The 21,977-nt window shown below is 51.5% G+C and overlaps 1 protein-coding gene across 2 annotated transcripts in view; it reads left to right on the forward strand.

Moving 5' to 3' along the window:
- The window catches only part of Lrp5 (LDL receptor related protein 5), a 106,684-nt gene extending 85,811 nt beyond the window's left edge, over positions 1–20,873 (forward strand). Inside the window, exons 15-23 of one of the 2 annotated variants that reach the window (XM_028871616.1) lie at positions 403–593; positions 1,796–2,005; positions 5,709–5,834; positions 7,377–7,613; positions 10,337–10,447; positions 12,179–12,415; positions 13,160–13,299; positions 17,985–18,082; positions 20,399–20,873. In XM_028871616.1, the coding sequence (XP_028727449.1) occupies positions 403–593; positions 1,796–2,005; positions 5,709–5,834; positions 7,377–7,613; positions 10,337–10,447; positions 12,179–12,415; positions 13,160–13,299; positions 17,985–18,082; positions 20,399–20,660 (1,612 nt within the window). In that variant the 3' untranslated portion in view covers positions 20,661–20,873. The remainder of the gene's footprint in view (positions 1–402; positions 594–1,795; positions 2,006–5,708; positions 5,835–7,376; positions 7,614–10,336; positions 10,448–12,178; positions 12,416–13,159; positions 13,300–17,984; positions 18,083–20,398) is intronic. The other variant, XM_037208596.1, reaches the window with a different exon arrangement.
- Positions 20,874–21,977: the final 1,104 nt, after the last annotated feature.

Here is a 21,977-nt window from a genome sequence, read left to right on the forward strand (position 1 = left end):
GTCTCAGCTGTGGTGGCTGCAGACATTCCTTGACTTGTCCCATCACCCCAGGCTGCCTCTCTGATCACACTGCCTTTCTGTGCTCTATGGCTGTCTCTATTTCTCTTCAGCAGCCTCTCAGCTGGATTTGGGGCCCACCCTCACACATAAGGGTTTCATCTCAATCCTCATATTTTCAAAGAAGCTCACATCCTGAGTTCCAGGGTAGCATGAATTTGAGGGATACTACCACTCCACCCCCCCATGAGATGTGGCTCATCAGCCTCTAGGAGCAACTGTGAGAGGCTGGGGCTGCTGATTGGATGGCAGTAGGGTTGGGCTGGGCTGGTACTGTGGATGGGGGCAGTGAGTGCTTCCAGCACCTGCTTCTTCACCCACTGCTTCCATGCACTATTTCCACAGGTACATGTACTTCACCAACATGCAGGACCACGCAGCCAAGATTGAGCGGGCCTCTCTGGATGGCACAGAACGTGAGGTCCTCTTCACCACGGGCCTCATCCGTCCTGTGGCCCTCGTGGTGGACAACGCTCTGGGAAAGCTCTTCTGGGTAGATGCAGACCTAAAGCGCATCGAAAGCTGTGACCTGTCGGGTATGCATTCTGGATATTTCCAGTCATTGAGTCCGCTGTTACCATCCTGTAGGTGTGACGCTCCCATGACCTTAAAGAGCAAGAGCTTTCCTTGCCACCAGTAGGGGTAGCAGCCACCACCTTGTCCTGGGCCTGCTGTGAACCTGGCATTATGCTGCAGCTCTGTATGTTCATGCATTTTCCTAACACCACGGGGGGTGGGGGGGCTGCATTGGAGCCCTGGACTATGGAGAAGCAGAATTCGGTACTTAGGGGGTGCTGGATCCTTGCACCTTTTCATCTAATAAAAGCTGGGTCACTGGGGGGGTGGCTCAGTTGTGCAGCGTAAGGATCTGAACTCTGATCCCCAGTACCCAGCACAACCAGGGACTGTGGCACATGCCTGGCATCCCGGTGTTGGGAAGGCAGACACAGGACCCATTGGGCTCTCTGGCCAGCTAGTCTAGCCAAATCAGTGAGCCCCAGTTTCAGTAAGAGATCTTCTCAAAAAATAAGGTGGAGAGGCAGCCAGATGACTCAGTGGGTAAAGACCCTTGCCACCAAGCCTGATGACAGGCGTTTGATCCCCAGGATCCACGTGGTGACGGTGAGAACTGACTCCTCCTACAAGTTGTCCTCTGACCTCTGCAGGTGTTCTGTGGCATGAACCCCTCCCACCACATAGATACACACAAATAAATGTAGTAAATAATAATAATAAGGCTGCAGAGATGGCTTAGTGGTTAAGAGCACTGGCTCTTCTTGCATAGGACCTGAGTTTAGTTCTCAATCCCAGCATGACAGCTCACAACCATCTGTAACTCCAGCTTCAGGAGATCCAATGCCCTCTTCTGGCCTCCTTGGACACTGTAATTAAAAACAAACCTTAAAGAAATAAACGAGATGGAGAAATGATTGAGACTTCTGGCTTTCACATGTATGCACACACATGTATACACATACCTCTTCCACATAAATATTACACACACCACAAGGAAGCACCATGTTTATAGAGGCCAGTGACCATATGGTATAATCCTGAATCCTAGGCCAGCCCTTGTGGGAGCAGGCTGATTCCATGGTATCTGCTCCAGCTCCCAGCTCTGGAGAGGACAGAAGTACCCCAGACTCCCTCGTGGCCCTCTCTTTAAATCTATTCTCCTGAGTCCAGTGGTCTGGCTCTTCCCTTTCTCCCACTCATGGAGCCTTTGTGCTACCCATAGGGGCCAACCGCCTGACCCTAGAAGATGCCAACATCGTGCAGCCAGTGGGTCTGACGGTGCTGGGCAGACACCTCTACTGGATCGACCGCCAGCAGCAGATGATTGAACGTGTGGAGAAGACCACGGGGGACAAGCGGACTAGGGTTCAGGGCCGTGTCACCCACCTGACGGGCATCCACGCCGTGGAGGAAGTCAGCCTGGAGGAGTTCTGTATGTGCGAGGGGACAGAATTTGTGGTGGGGTCCCTTGGGGGGAGGGTGACACTGCTTATGAACTCCTGAATCAGCCCTGGCTCGGCACTGAAGGCCAGTATGTGTCCAGGGAACTCCTCTCGGCCGTCAGTTTTGTTTGCTGCTGTACAGTAGTCCCCAAGCCTGTTTTGTGTTTGTGTTTGTTTTTAATTCTGTCTGTCTGTCTGATTGACTGTCTGTCTACCTGCCTACCTACCAATCCCAACCTATCCATCTGTCATCTATCTGTTTCCTTTTAAGATACATTCTCTCTAGGTAACCCAGCTTAGCCTGGAATTCTTGACAGTTCTCTGGCCTCAACCTCAGGTGCTGGAATTCCGTGTGTGTGTGTGTGTGTGTGTGTGTGTGTGTGTGTGTGTGTGTGTGAGAGAGAGAGAGAGAGAGAGAGAGAGAGAGAGAGAGAGAGAGAGAGAGAGAGAGAGAGACAGACACAGAGAGACAGAGAGACAGAGAGAGAGAGAGAACGAGAACATGTGGGCACAGCTGTGTTGCTCTTGGGTCTGATGAGGCAGGGTACATTATAGCAATGATTGTATGATCGATGAAGCAAGGCTACATGCTTCACAGAACCCAAACAGAGGGAGAGATGGGTTCCCACTACCTCCTTTGGAGACATACTCTCAGTATTCCAAAGACTCCCCAGTAGGCTCCAGCTGTTTTGTTTTTTCAGTCTGTGGGGTTGAATTCAGGTCTCTCATGCATGCTGCATAAGTATTCTACCCTTGAGCTACATCTCCAGCTAGGCCCACTCTGAATGCCTCAGTGTCCCTCTCCTAGGAAGCGCAAGTCCCTGGGTTCCAATTAAAGACAAAGAGAAAGGAGCCTTCTGGCTGCTCCACAGGCTGGCACAAAGCCTTTTTGGTGTGCTTGTCCAAACATGGCAGCCCTTCTTATCAGCTGCTTAAATCCCTGATTTCCCCTCTTGCCCAGGAGCACACTCTGCTTTCTCAGGGTTCAGAACTGGGGCCGCCTCCCGCCCCCATGCTACTTATCCTCCATACGGTCCAGGCCCCTCACTGCAGGCCCTTGGTGCTAAGCAGGTCAGCACCTGTAGCCATTCTCTGCTCCCTGTCTTCCCCTGTCCCTTCATTGGAATCTCTCCTGCTACCTGCTAATTCTGCTTCCAGGATTCAGCTTTCCCCTTGGCTGTCCCTTTGCTGGGACTATGGTGGAATCTCCTGCATCCCTTGTTCATGTGTGTTCAACTTTTGACAATGTGATAAAATGTTGTCATCTACAGAATTCATGCTTGAAAATCACACAGTTCCCCCCCCCCAAATACCCTTATGTTTTTGTTTTTTTGTTTTTATTTATATGTATGTATGGTGTGTGTGTGGATGGGAGCATGCATGCCATGGAGCATGTGCAGGTCAGAGAACAACTCTGTGGAGTTGTGTCTCTCTTTCATCCCTTATGTGGGCATCCTAAATATTTTCCTGTTGCTGTGATAAACAGCATGACCAAAAGCAACTGTGTTTGGGTGACAGGTCACAGTCCATCACTGAAGAAGTCAGGGCAGGAAGTCAAGGCAGGAACTGAGCAGATGACATGGAGGAACACTGCTTGGTGGCTTGCTCCCATGACTTGCTTAGCCTGCTTTCATATACCATCCAGGACCACTCGCCCAGGCATACTGCCCAGGACCGGCTTTCCTGCATTCAGTAATCAAGAAAATGCCCCCAGAGACATGCCCACAGGCCAATCTAATCTGTCAGAGGCAGTTCTTCATTTGAGGTCCCTTCCCTCTTCAAATGACTCTAGTTTTTGTCAAATTGAGAAAAAGCTGAACTGAGGTGGCCAAACTTGAACAGCTAGTTCCCTCACCTTCTGAGCCACCTCTCTGGCCCGATCATCATGTTTCAAGTAAGTTTCTGATTTTGTGTTGGGTGCCATTCATAGTTAGCTGGATCCATGCTTGTCATATCAACATGTCTCTTGAGCTGCCTCACGGTAATTCTACTGTGTAAGGAGGAGGGTGGTCTATTGACCATGCTTAGTTGCCCTCTCATGCAGCCTGGGTTGGTTGAGGCCAGAGCCCTTGACTTGGTCATCTGTCGTTTCTCTTGCTCAACCCTAGAGGTTGGGAATCCATAACCAAAATCTGTAGAATATCATATGGAATACAAGTCCTTTTGGGAGCGGGGAGGTTAGGCAATCTGCTCAAAGCTGGGTTGAGCTCTAAAGCAGGGAATTAGCCACCTGGGTTGGATAGCAGCAGGTTTTCTGTCCTCTGGGTCACTGGGATCCTGGGGAAGTGAGCTCTCTGGACAAATCGTTTCTGCTCAGTCTGTGTATCTGCAGATATAGAATAGGACATCCGCATTCTAGCCAGGCACGTTGGTGCACACCTACAATCCCAGCACTCAGGAGAATCGTAGCAAATTTGAGGTCAGTCTAGTTTAGATAATGAGTTCCAGGTTAGCCAGAGCTACATAGTGAAACCCTGTCTCGGTAAACAAAGCTCACAGGATATCTCTGTTCTCCTGGCTTCTTGCAAAGTCACAGGCGCCTAGATGTCACAGGCCTTCAGAATGACCGTGGAATAGTTGGAATGGTGACAGCTCTTGCCTGATAAGGTCCACAGAAAGCCAGGCACTGTCCCTGTTGCCTTATAGCTGAGGGGACAGAAGAACCAGGTAGCCTTTAGTGAGCCAGGGTAAGGACTGGAATGTCCGTGTGGAGACTTAACATGAGATGTACCAGGTACCTGAAAGGACTGGATGGCCAGGCCAGGGCCCTAACAGGCTCCCCTAGCTGCCCTGGCATGGACCAGGCCTCAGTTTCAGTTCACTAGAACGGGCTAGAGCTGAGCAAGCAATTCTCAGGAAAACCATAAATTAGGGGCAACCAATCAACAGGTGCCCCCAGCCTTCTGCTAGCTAAAGATAGCTTTCCTTACCCTCTCATCAACAAGCCCATAGACAGTAGACCCCCACCCCCAACCACCACCAATAGAACCCTAACCACTACAGCCTGCTACCAATCAACTCCCAGACTAATCTTCCCTCTACCAATCAGCACCAGATTAGTGCCTCCTCTCTGGAATTCCCCTAACTCCGCTTAAAAGGAGCTTGCGACACACCTCACCCCCACCCCCACCCTCCTTTCACTCTTTGCCACCCCATCATGCTGGAAATAAACGCTCTTGCTAAATTGCATACGTGGCTGTTGGTCTTTCTTGGGGGCTTTTCTCGGACCCCAACAGTGACAAGGACAGGGAATTCTTGGGTAAGCTCTCCTTCAAGAATGTGGCAACATGACAGCTGTGTGTTCACAGTATAGTAGTGCTGCCAGACTCCATTCATTTAAAAAAAAAAACAACTTTTTATTTTTATGTGCATTGGTGTTTTGCCTTCATGTATATCTGTGTGAGGGCATTGGGTCTCTTTGAACTGGAGTTATAGATAGTAGTGAGCTGCTATGTGGGTGCTGGGAATTGAACCCTGGTCCTCTGGAAGAACAGCTAGTGCTCTTAACCACTAAGCCATCTCTTCAGTTCCAAGACTTGTTTTTCTATCAGTTTCCATATCAGTATTGATCAACAGGGCTGCCGAAGGGATCAAGTGAGATGGTCTTCTGTAGGAGCCTTCCCATTCTGCACACATGAGCTCTGAGGAGGAAGGGAGAGCATGACCTTACTCTATCCTGCTTCGTCCCTACAGCAGCCCATCCGTGTGCCCGAGACAATGGTGGCTGCTCCCACATCTGCATTGCCAAGGGTGACGGAACACCACGTTGCTCATGCCCAGTCCACCTCGTGCTCCTGCAGAACCTGCTGACCTGTGGTGGTAAGTGAGACCTTGCTGCCTTCTGTTGGGACTTTGGAGTAGGGAGCCACCTCACTGCCCTGCATGCTTTAAGATGACAGTCCCTGTGGCGTGGGACCCCCAAAGCTTTTAACACTTGTGTGTGCGCTTTTCCTGCATCTCACAGATTTTAATAAGTTGTCCCTTAGTTTTCAGATCTCTAGATGAGTGTGTGTGTGTGTGTGTGTGTGTGTGTGTGTGTCTGTGTGTGTCTCTGTGTGTGTACATGTGCTGTGGAGGCAAGGGGTTAATCTAGGCTGTTATTCCTCAGCATCCACCTTGTTTTTTTAGACATGATCTCTCACTGGGAAGTGGACTGGACACTTAGGCTAGGCTGTCTGTCCAGTGGCCCCTGGGAACCTCCACTTTCTGCATCCCCAGCACTGGAGTTATGAGCATGTGCCACCACACCTGGCTTTTCACACTGGGTGCTGGGATTGAACTCAGGTCCTCAGGCTTGTGCGGCATGTACTGATCCCCACCCTGGTAGTTGAAATATTTAAAAAAAAAAACCTTGAGAGACATCTTCTTCAGCCGGGTATTGTTTAGAAGTGTGTTGTGAGGTGCAGGTTGACTCAATGGTAAGTATTCTTGTCTGGAAGGATTTGTTTGCTCTCTAGATAGTTAGGAATGTCCCAGCTATCTCTGCTCTGATTTCTCCTTTAATCCCACTGTGGTCTGAGAGATTCCCTTGTGGGATTTCTGTTCTTTAAATATAATGAAGTGCTTTATGGCTGCTATGTGTTCTGGACTCTGTCTTGGTGAATGTTTTATGTGCCCTTGAGAAGATGGGGAATGGAATAATCTAGAAAGATTTATTAGATCCAGTCAGTCCATGCTCTTTACCATAGAAAAGAGACGTGGGGGCTCAGTGGGTAAGAACACTTGCTCTGTAGGCATGACCACCTGAGTCTGTATCGACAGCAGCCATATCGTAACAGGTGTGGTGGCACCTGTAACCCCAGTGCTATGAGGAGAGAGGCAGCCTAGCTGTAGGTTCAGTGAGAGACCTTGTTTCAAAGGAATAGGGTGGAGAGTGATAGAAAAGGATGCTATCCATGTCTGCGTAGGTGCATGCACCATACACGTGCACACAGGCTAAGAAAGAAAGAAAGAAAGAAAGAAAGAAAGGAAGGAGAGAGAGAGAGAGAGAAGAGAGAGAGAGAGAGAGAGAGAGAGAGAGAAAGAAAGGAAGAAAGAAAGAAAGAAAGAAAGAAAGAAAGAAAGAAAGAAAGAAAGAAAGAAAGAAAGAAAGAAAGAAAGAAAAATGTATTGAGGATGTAGAACACATGAACAAGGCCCTGGGTTCAGTCCTTAGCACTGTGTAAACCAGATTTGGTGGTGCACACTTGCAATCCCAGTACTCAGGAGGTAGAGGCAGGAGAATCAGAAGGTCAAGGTCATCCTTGGCCACACAGCAAGTTCGAAGCCAGCCTGCTACATGAAAGCCAGTCCCATGGCTTCCTGCAGTTGTGTGCTTCACTGGGCAGAACCTGCGTGACTGTGGTCTCCTTCGCCTCCCAGAGCCCCCTACCTGCTCCCCTGATCAGTTTGCGTGTGCCACTGGTGAGATTGACTGCATCCCTGGAGCCTGGCGCTGCGACGGCTTCCCCGAGTGTGCCGACCAGAGCGACGAGGAAGGCTGCCCAGTGTGCTCTGCCTCCCAGTTCCCCTGCGCTCGAGGCCAGTGCGTGGACCTGCGCCTGCGCTGCGATGGTGAGGCCGACTGCCAGGATCGCTCTGATGAAGCTAACTGCGATGGTGAGGCCCTCCCCTACCCACCCTGGCTGCCGTCTCCCACCCAGGCCCCCCCCCAAAGCCATTTGTCCTTCCCTCCTGTACACCAAGCATGAGGCTCCCTCCATCCTGCCTTCCTCAAGTAGGGGTGCTAGAAAGCAGCTGAATAGGCAGGTCCTCCTGATGGGAACACATAAGGTGAGTTTTAGGTACAACCTGAAGAAATGCTCTGCATGACCCCCTCTACCCGACTGGTGGTTATTAAAGACAGGCTGAGAATTTGTCTCATATTTCCACATTTGGTATCGAATTCTACAGAAACGCAAGATAAATCCAGCACTCAGTTGGGTGTTGCCACGGCTCGCTCCCTGTTACAGTCTTGTCTTCAAAGGCCGTGTTGTGTGACATTGTGCAATCAGTGGGATAACACTGGCCACCTGGGCCACTTTGACCAGCACGATCTTCATAGGTGCATAACTATATACTTTTTGTTTATTTATTTATTTATTTTGCTTCTGAGACAGGGTTTCCTGTAGCCCAGGATAACTTTGAGTTTGTTATGTAGCTAAGGATGGCCTTGAACTTTTTGTTTTTTTTTTTTTTGAGGCAGTTTCATTATGTATCTCTGGCTGTCCTGGAACTCATTCTGTAGACCAGGCTGACCTCGAACTCACAGAGATCCACCTGCCTTTGCCTCCTAAGTGCTAATATTAAAGGCGTGCGCCACCACTGCCGGCTGGCCTTGAACTTCTGATTTTTCTGTCTCTACTCCTTGGGTGCTAGGATTATAGGTGAACACTACCACAAGTCGTCTATGCTATGTTGAGGATCAAACCCAGGGCTTCCTGCATGCTGTGCAAGCACTCTATCAGCTGAGGTACTTTCTCAGCCTTTTCTTTAAGGACAAGTGCGCGCGTGCGCGCACGCGTGCGTGCGTGCGTGCGTGCGTGCGTGCGTGCGTGTGTGTGTGTGTGTGTGTGTGTGTGTGTGTGTGTGTACCATGTTGTGCTTGTGGAGGTCAGAGAACAGCTTGCAGCTGTCAGTTTTCTCCTTCAGTCGTGTGGGTCCCAGGAATCGGGTCATCAGGCTTGGCTGTAGGCATCTTTGTCCACTATATCAGTGGTTCTCAGCCTTCCTAGCAGCAACCCTTGAATACAGCTCTTCTGGTTGTGGTGACCCCCAACCATAAAATTCTTTTGTTGCTACTTCAAAACTGTAAATTTGCTATTGCTACTGTTATGAATCTTAATATAAATATCTGACATGCAGGGTATCTGATATGTGAGCCCTGTCAAAGGGTTGTTGGAACCCAAATTGAGAAACTCTGCACTAAGCCATCTCACTGGCCAGCCTTTAATTAAATTTTTTTTAAAATTCAATTTTATGTGTATGTGTGTTTTACCTACATGTATGTATGTGCACATGTTCATATCTGGTGCTCACCAAGGACAGAAGAGGGTGTTGGATCAATTGGATCTCGAGTTACAAATGACTGTGAGCTGCCATGTGGGTGCTGGGAATTGATCTCAGGTTACCTGGGCGAGCAGCCAGTGCTCCTAACTGTGGACATGTCTCCAGCCCTCACTGGCCCGTCTTTAGATTTTTCCAATGAAATATATCTCTTTTGCACTTGACCCTCTAATACGTGACCTGTACTGTCCTTGGTCATCTGCCACGTGTTTTCAGCACCATAGGCAGATCTGTCACTGAGCTGTTCCTGTGGTCACTCTTACTGTCTCTGCCCAAAGCCCCTGGGTGATGTTCTCGATGACCGAGATGCTGTCTGCCACTGTCCTCCATCCTCATTCAGCAAGAACAGACGTTCTGCAGGGCACGAGGTCTGGAGTGACTGTGGTGGGTTTCTCTGTGTGGCTGTGGCTTTACTGCTCACCAGTGCTCTGGGGGATCTGGTGGAGGCCATGGGCCAGGAGCTGGCACCTGTGCCAAACCCAGCTAGCTGCCTATGTTTGTAAGTCAGGGTACATTGGCATGCCTGGCTCTACCTGTGGGCACTCTTCATGCTAGACAGGGGAGTTGGGTGGTTGGTTGCAGAGCCAGTAATAGGATCTAATTCTAGTTTCAGAGTGTCACCTGTGATCAGTTCAGAATCCCTCCCTCCCTCATCCCACTCACCGGCCCTCACTCCCCCTGGTGTGAGATATACCACCAATAGCAGGTGCTGGCCCCCACTTCCAGGAAGGACAAAGTGCCCTTGTCTCCTTTCCCAGGTCAGGCACCTGGGGCATGTCAGGAGGGGGTCCAGATGGGTGGTTGTGGGAAATGACGCCTAAGCACCAGGTGTTCCTCAAGGTGCCGTAACTCAGCAGATTTCCCTGCCCACTCTCCTCCCACATGTTAGAGGAGATGGTCTTGGACCTCCACCTTCGTGCCCCAGCCCACCTGCACTGGGGAAACGACATTTCTGCCGACTCTACTTCCAGCCTCACCTGCTTGGTCCTGGACCACTTCACTGTCTCAGACTCGGGCTACATGCCTCCTCGGGGCAGGCTGGCATCACGGTCTCTTCCTTACCGTCATGTTCACGTCCCTGTTCACTCTGGCACTGAACAGACCTTGGAACAGGGGTTGTGCTGGGGTGAGATGGAGTCTTCCATGATCTCCCTAGCTGGGTCCCAGAAAATGTTCTTGCTCTTGGCTCCAAATCAGGACTCAGGCCTTTGTGGTTGGGGCCAGGCACAGCTGCTGCCCTCCGGCTCCTCTGAGCACTGCCTCTTTCTCCCGCACAGCTGTCTGTCTGCCCAATCAGTTCCGGTGCACCAGCGGCCAGTGCGTCCTCATCAAACAGCAGTGTGACTCATTCCCCGACTGCGCTGACGGATCTGATGAGCTCATGTGTGGTGAGTGCTTCCAAGCAGGTCCTCCAATGGCTTGGGGTCTGTCTGGTGTGGAGGTTGGGCAGGGACCTGAGGCACCTGGGAAGTTTAGTGAGGGTTCTAGCTCTGTTTCTGTGGCTGTGATGGAATGCCCTGAGAGAAGCAACCTGGGGAGAACGGGTTTATTTGGCTTCCGTCAGTTCCAGGTTCTATTCCACCCCTGCGGGCAGGTGAAGCCGGGCCTTGACACAGCTGATCGCAGTCAAGAAGAGAGAATGAATCCCTGCATGCCTGCTAATCAGCTCTCTTATACCATTTAGGACCCAAACCCAGTAGTTTGGGTCTTTCTACATCAATTAATGTAATCAAGACAGTTTCCCACAGACATACCCACGGGCCAACTTGATCTAGACTAGCCTGCGCTCAGACTCTCTTCCCAGGTGATCCTAGATTGTATCAGGTTGACAGCACTTAGCTATCAGAGAGAGGCAGCAGCTAGACACGGAAGCTGAGCTGTGGGGGTCCTAACTGAGGATGGAGTTTTGGCAAGGCAGGAAAACACAGAGACAGGACCCTGGGCAGTCTGCCTGACTGAGCTAGTGTGCCTCAGGTCTGAGTAGCAGCCACACGTTTACTGCCGGGACCTTACTTGGTACCATCTGCCCCACAGCCAGGAGCCCTGAGCTTGCATGTGGCCTACGAAAAGAGAAATGTGTACATTTTACACATATTACATATATGTATATGTACATATGTATATATATGCCATACATGACCCTTGAGTAACGTGGACTAATGCCCAAGCATGTGAGGAGTGTTAGTGCTAGATAATAGGTGATCGGGGCAGTCAGGTAAGGTTTTTAAAGACTGCCAATCAGACAGGAAGGAACTGGAACTCGAGGGAAGATGTAATGCTTTTCTGCCTGGGGCTGCTCCATTTACCACATGGGGACCAGAGCTTAGCCCTCTACTGCTGGAGAGGAGGGCATATTGGGAGAAGGAAGTTTCCTCATGGACTCAGAAACCATCACAGCTTAGATGCTTTGGGCACTGACTCTCGAGTGGCCTGGCTTAGATGACAGAGTTGGGGTTGCTGATGTCCCCTTTCTTCTGCTGGGCAGGCGCCCCATCTGGTAAGATCTGTACGTGGGCTGCCATAGGCCTGGTGTGTTTGGTGACACTTTCCATACTCAGGCTCCATCTTCTGAGACAAAAGCTTTTTTCCGGCTCTTTCATGTTATGGTCAGTTAAGAAGGAATGGAGTTGATATCTTTGGGAATGTTGGGTCCCAAGGTAAATACACTTTTGCCAGCTGAATCAGGGACATGTCTTTCACGCTCTGGTGGCCTTACAATTGGGATGATACAAGAGCTGCTCTGCCCCCAATAGACACCTATAGACTCGTACCCAGCTGCTCACACCCGACTCCAGATCACCCCATCCAGCTCTCTCACACCATGACATGGGCTGACTCGGTAATACTTGCTGCCAACCTCCACCAAGCATGCTGCTGGGCAAAGCACGTGAGCCCAGTTCAGGCCATTGGAAGAGAGGCAGAGGAAAGGGGCGAGCCCTCTGGCAGGCCCCGGAACAGCAGGCAGTGGTCCCAAAGTGAGCTGTATCCCATGTCCCTAGCTCATCTGCTCCTTCCTGCAGGTCCTGGGGTTCAGGCCAAGGCAGCCCCTCTAGGGCTGACAGCATGTTCTCTGTGGGATGCCCTCACTTTGGAGTTAATGTGAGTGATCTCTCCAACAGAAATCAACAAGCCACCCTCCGATGACATCCCGGCCCACAGCAGTGCTATCGGGCCGGTCATTGGCATCATCCTGTCCCTCTTCGTCATGGGCGGGGTCTACTTTGTCTGCCAGCGAGTCATGTGCCAGCGCTACACTGGGGCCAACGGCCCCTTTCCCCATGAGTATGTCAGTGGGACCCCTCACGTGCCCCTCAACTTCATAGCCCCAGGTGGCTCACAGCACGGCCCCTTCCCAGGTAAGGAGCCCGAAGCGTTCTCTCTGTAATGGAGCTGGTTTGGTTGAGTTGTGTGGGAAGAGCCTGGAAAGCCATACACAGAAATACAGCTTGTGTTTGCAGGTGCCCAGGGGGGACGCTTTCTGCTTCAAATCCTATCAGTAGCTTGGTGTGCCCATCTTTGGGCCTGAACCTATACAGCCCTGGCTTCCCCTCTCCTTCCTGACCTATTGTGTCTTTCTTGAACTGCGGTGTCCAGAGGTTGATGTGACCTCTGGTTCATCTTGGGGGTAGAGGGCAGGACTTGCCAGGGGCTGCAATGGTATCACCATCTCAGCATTCTCAGGATACCTGGGCTCTGTCTGTGTGGTGTGCTCTGCAGTCAGCCCCTCCAGGGTTCCCTTCTGCAAGCTTCTCAAGAGTTACTATGAGTCTGCATCCCCATCCCCCCCCGCACCCAGACAGGGTTTCTCTGTGTAGTTTTGGTGCCTGTCCTAGATCTCGCTCTGTAGACCAGGCTGGCCTTGAACTCACAGAGATCCGCCTGGCTCTGCCTCCCGAGTGCTGGGATTAAAGGTGTGCACCACCACCCGGCCAAGTCTACATGTTTTATAGAGACCTGGATAGCTTGCCCCAGATATAGCCAAAGACCTGCAGGAGGTAGAGACAGTGTCAGCTGGGACACATTGACCTGAGTAGGAGTTCATGGGCATCAGGACCCGAGACGGGAGTTTGCTCATTCTGACCTGCCTTGCCTTCCCACAGGCATCCCGTGCAGCAAGTCCATGATGAGCTCTATGAGCCTGGTCGGGGGGCGGGGCAGCGTGCCCCTCTATGACCGCAATCACGTCACAGGGGCCTCATCCAGCAGCTCGTCCAGCACAAAGGCCACACTATATCCACCGGTGAGTGAGACAGGCGGGTAGATGGGTGACAGTGGGAAACTCCCATCAGTGCTGGCTCCAGGGACTTCCTGGTTAGAAGATCTTTCTAGAGCTGGCGATTCTTCCAGAGAACGGTGCTGTGTGCTCCACTCTGCCTTCTGTTTTTCTCACTGATGGCATTGCTTTCTGCCTAGAAAAGGCTGACTATTGAGATGGTCTGTAAATGACGTATATACAGAAAGGGATGTGGCTCAGTCATAGAGTGCCTAGCATGTACAAAGCTCAAGGTTCCGTCCCTAGTTCAACACAGACTGGAGCTAGCAGGTATAGAGGTGGAGGCAGGAGGATAGGGAACCCAAGGTCATCCTTGTTTACACGAGGAGTTTGAGGACAGTTTGAGATGCGTGTCTTCCTGTCTCAAAGACCAAAATAACACCCAGCTGTGGCAGTACATACTCTTAATCCTAGCACGCAAGAGGCAGAGGCCAGGAGGATCTCTATGAATTCAAAGGCCGGCCTGGTCTACATAGTGAGATCCGGGACAGCTCAGACTACATAGGAAGACATTGTCTAAACAAACAAACAAAAATATCAAAGACAAAACTCAAAGAAGAAAAGAAATACAGGCGCAGCCTCTCCTCTAATTCCAGTGATTCCCTGGACTTTCTGACATCCAGGTGGTGCTCTCGCCTTCGCTGTGGTCTCCGGTGCCTTGCTGGGCCTGTCTAGCTCAGGTGAACTTCCTCACACTGTCCCTTCCGGGAATAGCTCTGCTTCTCCACCATGACCTCAGTTTCTTGAAAACAGATGATTATCTCCCAAAGACAGGCAACCAGGCAGGATGATCTTTGTGGCCAAAATATTCTCTGGAGCTTCGATCTGAGTAGGATGGGGGCTGGCTCCCTCCCAGCCGCACCCTACGGGGAAGGGATTGCAGAGAGTGACTGACCAGCCCTCTCCTGTGACGGGATGCCCTCCCTGAGGCAAGCTGAGGAGGAACCCTGTTTCCAAGAGCAACTTCAGAGTGGCTGGCTGCACCGTATGATTCTGTGTGTACTGCTTCTCCCATACCTGTGGGGACCCATGCCAGCATCCCCTCCCCCTGCAGATGCTCAAAACTGCAGATGGTGTCAGACGTACACACACACACAGGTTTTTCCCTGTGCACACAGACCTGTGATCAAGTTTAATCTATATCTTAGACACAGTTAGATGTCTGTGACTTAATAAGCCTGAATAATCATAATAATATCCTGCAGTAAGTTATTACAGGACTGACAGGATGGTTTAGCCGGGGGAAGGTGCTTGCCACCAAACCTGCCGATAGTTCAGTTCCTGGAACCCACATGGTAGAAGAAGAAAAGCAATTCTCTCAAGCTGTCCTCCGACCTCCACACGTGCTATGGCACCTGTGCCCACCCCCAGTGAAGAAAGAGATGTCATCATTTTTTTATGAAAGAATTGCTGGATGGTGGTGGTTCACTCCTTTAATCTCAGCACTCGGGAGGCAGAGGCAGGTGGATTAGAGTCAAGACAGATATTATTAGTATTTCCAGGCCTGGGTTAGCTATGGCATCAAACCCCAGAGGGCAAAGCCACAGTGAGGAGGCTGCAGTATCCGTGTCCTTGGAGACCTTGGCGCTGGACTGTGCGCTCCATAAGCACTTTGCTTCCCCAGTTCTTGTAGCTTACCCAAAGGCAAGGCCAGCCCCTTGTGCTTCTTGCAGGGTCTCCCCAGGGAGCCCACACTGCCAAGCGTTCACCCCTCCCCTTCCGGGTGTCCCTTGTCTGTGTGTTCTCATCTCCTTATCATGCCTTCCCTCGTCCTGGGCGGATGGGGTGGAGGACAGTGTTATCTCCGGGTGACAGGACAGGAGCTGAGCCTTCTGGAAGCTCCAGAGCCTATTTTTAGGGGCCAGCTTCTGGAGTTTAGAACGCCCGTCTGTCCTTCTTGCACTCTGCAGCCTCCCGTAACCATTTGGCTGGCAGGGATAGCACAGCGCTCCCCTCTCGTGAATTAAAGTCCTGTGCTAAGAAGGCGGAGTGTACCCACTGCTCTTCGCAGTGGGCTCCCCGGGCAGCTCCAGAGCCAGCTCTTGGAAGTAGCTCACTCCGAGTGCACCCTTAGCGCACTCACAGGAGTCTTCAGAGAGCACAGGAGAAGGGAAGCCGCTGAGCCCAGGCCTCAAGCACCTCCCGGAGGCACGCCCTGTGAGTTCGCTGGCATTGTTACTGTATTTTGAGACTGGACCTTGCTGGGTCACCCACGGTGGCCTTGAACTCATCTTCCTGCCGCAGCCTCCCAAGGGCTTGAGATTACAGACGTGCACCGCCACTCCCAGCTTTTGTAGGAGGCGTTTTGTGCATGCTCTGAGTGGTCATTTATGTGTTTGAAAGGTATGCACTTAGTTTTCTCTGCCAAGAAGGAAATGCTCTTTTGGTTTTTTCTCCTCAGTTTTTAGGTCATTGTAGATTTATGTTCAACTACAGGGGATAACACCTCCCGCCCCCCAGTTTCTCACATGGTAAGAGGTTGTATAACTGCAGTCTAGTGTAATCAGGACACATGGATTTTTACCAGTTTACATGTGTGTTTTTATAAACTCGAAAGGCTTATGAAACCCGACTGGCGGGCTGGGGCTGTAGCTCAGTCAGTGGTAGACTGACTTTGAAGCTCTAGATTCAATCCCAGTACCCCGCATACAAAATAGAGCACAGTGAGGCTAGTTGCCAGGACAGTTTTAGCTGGGCATTGTGGTTCATGCCTATAATCCTAGCACACGAGTGGCTGAGTCTGAGTATTGCCATTTATGTGACACCATCCTGGGCTAAATAGTTAGAGCCTGTCTCAAAAATAAAATTCAGCAAGCCTGTGTACACCTTTAATCCAGTACTCGGGAGGCAGAGACAGACGGATACCTGTGACTTTGGAGCCAACCTGGTCTACATGAGTTCCAGGTCAGCCTGGTTTACATTGTGAATTCCAGACCAAGCCAGGGCTACATGGTGAGGCACTGTCTCAAATAAATAAACAAATACATAAATAAGTGAGTAGGATTAAGTTAAGTAAAACCAGATAGTTCCTGAAGAGTCCGCTCCGAACCTGACCTTTTGCTGGTAGCAATGTTTACCTAGCACCCTTGTGGCGTGTGTTCAGTGTGCCCTGTGTACATTCTACATTAGTGCATCCTTAGGACGAGTGTGCCTGGTAACCACAGCCTGGCTCATTCCTCAGTGGGTGCAGATGAGATTCCCCTGGCACTGTTTCTTCCATGTCACAGGTGGGGTCACTGGGAGCTGTCCCAATCTAATTGCTTGAGTCTTGGCACCTATCTGGGTGTCTTGGTCTGTCATTTTGACCGCTGTTGCTACAGGGGACAGTTCCCCTTCCTGCCAGCAGAGGGCACACTTGCAAGGCTTGCTTTCAGCACTCCACTAGTCTATGCAGGATTAATGTCCCTGAGGGAACCCATGACACAAACAACTTGAAGGGAGGTGTGGTTTATTTTACCTCACGGCTTCAGCCTGGGACGTCCTTGGAGAGGGTAGAAGAAGTGCTTCATGAACTAGGAAGCAGAGAGAAAGGGGTACAAGGGGCCGGGATGATGTGCTCCTCCCGAGACAGACTTCTTCCAAGTAGGCCCTGTTCTGTACCTTTTGCCGCCTCCAGTGCCTTCATATTCCTTTTCTTTTCTTTTCTTTTCTTTCTTTTTTTTTTTTGATTTTTTTTTATTTTTCGGGGGTCCAGTCTCTTACAGATGGTTTTGAGCCCCATGTGTTGCTGATTGAACTCAGACTCTGAGAGCGTCGTGCTCTTCCTCTGACATCTCTCACTCTTTTCTTTTTTTTTTCTTTTCTTGTCTTGTCTTTTTCTTGTCTTGTGTTTTCTTTTCTTGTCTTTCCTTTGGTTTCTCAAGACAGGGTTTCTCTGTGTAGCCTTGGCTGTTCTAGACTTCACTCTGTAGACCAGGCTGGCCTCGAACTCACAGCCTGCCTCTACCTCCTGAGTTCTAGGATTAAGGGCGTATACCACCACCAGCTGGCCCTATTGTTTTTCATCTAGAGATCGATCCATTGATTGGGTCACAGCACTCAGGATCTCATCAGAGACAGACTGAGAAGTGCCTGCCACCAGTTCCCAGCAGGGCACATTCTCACGGTTCAGTCTGCTTTCTTCTCGTCTCAGCCGGGGTGAGTGGCAGTGCAAAGCTCCTGGAGGAAGGAGGGGGGCCATTCCCTCATCATCCAACCCCTGTGTCGGGAAGAGCTCCGGCAGGGACTTGGGGCATCCTGAGTAGGAGCTAGGTCATAGGCAATGGCAGGAGGTGCAGGTGTGAACGTCAAGTGCATTCAGCATGAGGTTCCCGCACACACGCGGGCAGGCGGATGCACTGGGTCTGCAGAGAGAGCAGCAGAACTGCAGATGATGCAGGAGACCAGGGCTCTTGCTGACATCCCCACTTAGTGTTCATGGCCAAGCATCTGGTCATGGTCCTGGGGTCTCTACTGGCCAGCAAGGTCGTGCCGGAGAGGGACAAGGACAACTGGGTTGAAAGCACTCTGACCACTGTCACCCTCAGGGAAGATGGCTGATGCCTCCCTTCTGCTCTCAGGGCTGAGAACAGAGCCCCAGACCCCAGGCCGGCCAGCTGGAGGAATGGTTCAGCCAAGGGAGGCCTGGGGTAACCCCTGCTTGCTTTCCTTAGATCCTGAACCCACCACCATCCCCGGCCACGGACCCCTCCTTGTACAACATGGACATGTTTTACTCTTCAAACATCCCAGCCACCGCCAGACCATACAGGTAGGCATCCATCCCCGCCTTCCATATGTAGGGCAGAGGGCCTCATCTTCATCCTTCATAGGGTGTGTCTCAAATTTAATTATTTGTATGTGCCTGAGGAGGTCAGGGGCCTCCCTTGGAGCTGGAGTTCCAGGCAGTTGTGAGCTGCCTGTGTGATGCTGGGAATCGAACTTGGGTCCTCTGCAAGAGCAACACATGTTCTTAACCACTGAGCCAACGGTCCAGCCCAATGGATGATTCTTTCTCAAAACAGTGGTCTGTCTGAGCCTGGGAACCCCACAAGCTGGTTCAGCCTGACCCCGACTCCCCAGTTACCTATATTGGGGGGGTCTCAGACCAAGTTCCATGAGTGAGAGTGCTGTTATAAGCATTCCTAATCTTGGGGTGATGTAAATACATACCCTACCCCTCTTCAGAAGGTCCCAGTGATAAACCAGAATTCCCACCAGGGAACCAGTGAGTCTATTGGTCTGTCTTAGAGGAATATGGTGACACTCCCTCCCCCTCCAAAAAAAGCTGCCACACGGCAAGGTCTTTCCCCAGCACAGATGACAGCAGCACAGATGGAGTTTCCTTTCGGAAAACCTTCCTGAGAGCCCAGGCCAAACCCAGTTAAAGCAGAATTGCATACAAATGGCTGGGAGGTGCAGAGGGAGCTAGCTGTAGGTGAGGGTCCAGTGATTCTGTCCAGCCCCCTTTCCTGGGAGCAGATATCGGTAATCAGCAGGACCGCAGGTAATGGGTCCCTATAGGGGGGCGCATCTGCTCTGCTGAAAACGGCTGGTCGTGCTGCTCTGGAGAACCCACATTCTACAGCACAGTGGCCGCAGAATGCACAGGAGAAGCAGGATCCAGGGTTGTTGCCGGTGCTGTAGCTAATCAGAGAGCCTACGGTACAAGGATAGGCATAACTAACAGGGCTACCCCGAGGTACTCTGGGCCTCAGCCTCAGGGGAGCTGCCTGCCAAGGCAGGTGGAGAGGGCCTGGGCCCATCTAGCGTGTAGATCAGGGCTCTGACACCTGTTGAGACCACACAGCCTCCCTCCCTGCCTGGGTCCCTGGCCTACTGGGCCTTCCAGGGTGGCCCTGCCTGCCATCTCCTGGCCCTTTCTGGGAACCCTTGCACTGGACTTGTCCCAGGCTTGCAGCCCGCTCTGCCTTGCTGCTCAGGGACCTACAGTGGCCTCCTAATGTCAAAGTGTAACATGCAGCCTGCACTGCCAACCTGGGGTTGTCCCTAACCCTGCCTCCCTGTCTGCCACTGTTCCCAGACTAGAACTACCCATGTCTGCAAAGTCAGTTCCCCAAGTCTCCCATCCTGCCTACCTTTGCTCTGGATCTCGTTCCAAGGCACTGTCCTTTCCATGGCCTGCCTTGGGGGGGCTGAGTTCCATGAGGGGTGTGTTGCCACTATTTCATCCTCCTGTTCCTGCTCACAGTGACCCCAGCATGGTGGGTCCAGGCTGAAAAGACCCTGATCCGTACTTTGGTGAATTCAGGACACAGAGCCTGACAGAGTTTCTGGGCCACTGCTGGATGTAGGCAGCCACCAGGAGGCTGGGAGATGTCACCAAGGTCAGGATGCCTTAACTTAAGACACGACTGTTCCAGAAGCACATATCCTGAACAGCCACAGAAAAGAGCACTGTGGTCAAGAGCTATTAAACACTTTCTCCTGTAGGTGCTTCTGCTTCTAGCATGTTCCACATAGAATCTTACTTCATCCTCACAAGCCTCTTAAGAAGTAAGGCTGGGAAGATTATTTGTCACGCAAGTGTTAGGAATGGAGCAAAAGGCCACACATGCTGGAGAGCTCCTATAATCCCAGAGCCGGGGAGGCAGAGGCAGGATCCTGGAGGCTCACTGGGCAGCCAATCCAGCTCAATGGGTGAGCTCCAGGTTCAGTGAGAGCCCCTGCCCCAAAGGCTAAAGTGGAGAAAGATGGAGGAAGACACTTGAGGTCAACCTCTGGCCTCTATACACACGTGTGCATGCACCCTCACACATACATACGAATGTGCACACACATACCCAAAGCAGGGCTGTTTCCTTTTGAGAAATGGAGGTTTGGAGGTTCAGTGAGCTCCTCCCAAAGTCAGCCAACAGGTTCTGCTGACCTGCTGTCTGGAAAGGGGTCGGGGGCCTAGTTCTTACCAAGCCTTGGCTGTGGAGGCAGAGAGGGAGAGAGAGAAAATGAATTGCAGGTTATGCCACCCAGCAGGCCTTCCCCCTGAAAGCTTGCTAAGGACACGCAATTCAAGGGCCTTGTACACAGGGCCGGACACACCTGTCACCTTCCTCTTGGTTCCCTCTAGGCCCTACATCGTCCGAGGCGTGGCCCCTCCAACGACACCGTGCAGCACGGACGTGGGTGACAGCGATTACAGTACCAGTCGCTGGAAGACCAGCAAATACTACCTGGACTTGAATTCGGACTCGGACCCCTACCCGCCCCCACCCACCCCCCACAGCCAGTACCTGTCTGCAGAGGACAGCTGCCCGCCCTCGCCCGTCACCGAGAGAAGCTACTGCCACCTCTTCCCACCCCCTCCGTCCCCCTGCACGGACTCGTCCTGACCTTGGCCGCCCACCCCAGCCTCGCTGCCTCCCTGTAAATATTTTTAAATATGAACAAAAGAAAATATATTTTATGATTTTAAAAAAGAAATATAATTGGGATTTTAAAAAAAAAAACATGAGAAATGTGAACAGTGATGGGGGTGGGCAGGGCTGGGAAAACTTTGTACAGTGGAGAAAATATTTATAAACTTAATTTTTTAAAACATAACTGCCGTTCTTTTGTGCCCTGTGAATATTTGAGTTGCCTGTTTCCCAGTGAATGAATTTCACTCTAGTAGATGGCTGTTGTGTGTTGTCCTCCTCGCATGGGTAGCCCTCTATCAAGCCCCCTCAGGCAGAGACAGGCCAGTGCATAGGATGAGCCAGTGTAGTGAACTGACCAACTGAGCTGTATGGAGTATTGTCACATTCAGCTCAAAGCCTCAAGGCGCTTCCTGTTTTGTAGTGGACTCTGCATGCTGTGTTCCTGGGCTTCAAGCTGTGTTGGCATGCTGGCTCATCCTCATGCCAATTTTGTGAGGACCAGAGGCTGGGACGGCCCGTCTGACCCTTGGATAGAGCTGTGCGCTTCACTCTCCCAGACTGTAGTTACTGTGGTCATGTCTTAGACAGTGCCCTTTGTTCTCAGAGGTACCTAGCCAGCCAGCAGAATCTGAGCTCTGTGTACATGTTCACGTGGGTAGTGCTGAAGAACACAGAGAGGCCTGGTCTCTGTCCTGGGGAGGGTCTACCATCTGTGACAGGTCATGAAATAAGTTGTGGCATGGAATGTAAGGAGGGTGAGTGACTCTTGAAGTGTCCTGAAGGTCAGAGGGGATAGATAGGCAATATCCTGTCATATCAGCTTCACTTGACCTCAGTTGTGTGGGAGAGAGGTCCAAGAAGGACCACAGTCAGTTTTGGGTATGGCAACACCTATGTTTGAACTGAAAGGGAAAATCTAGGGGTCTCTGGCCTTCCAACAGAGGCCTGAAATTGAACCCTTGACCTACTCCAAGGGGGGGGGATGGAAGTGCAGAGAGGAGTAAAAGAAGCTGAGGGGGGGGGGGGGGAAGGGGGGGGGGGGGCAGGGGAGACTCACAGCAGAGGGGCCTAGGGAACTGCAGGCACCAAGTTTTACTGGAACATACCTGAGTTGCTCCCTGGCCTTTGACTGCTCAGGAGTCCCTCAGGATGATGGCCAGCATGGTTGTGACAGGCAGACTGACTTGCTGGTTCTACCATGGAGAGCTTGGCCCTGGGGGTAGAGGCCTGTCTTGGGGTCCTCTGTAGACAGGGGCAGTTGGGAATGGATCTTGTTGACTTCCGTTACTG

The sequence above is a fragment of the Peromyscus leucopus genome, chromosome 1 (assembly GCF_004664715.2).
Source record: "Peromyscus leucopus breed LL Stock chromosome 1, UCI_PerLeu_2.1, whole genome shotgun sequence".
NCBI classification, from domain to species: Eukaryota; Metazoa; Chordata; class Mammalia; order Rodentia; family Cricetidae; genus Peromyscus; species Peromyscus leucopus.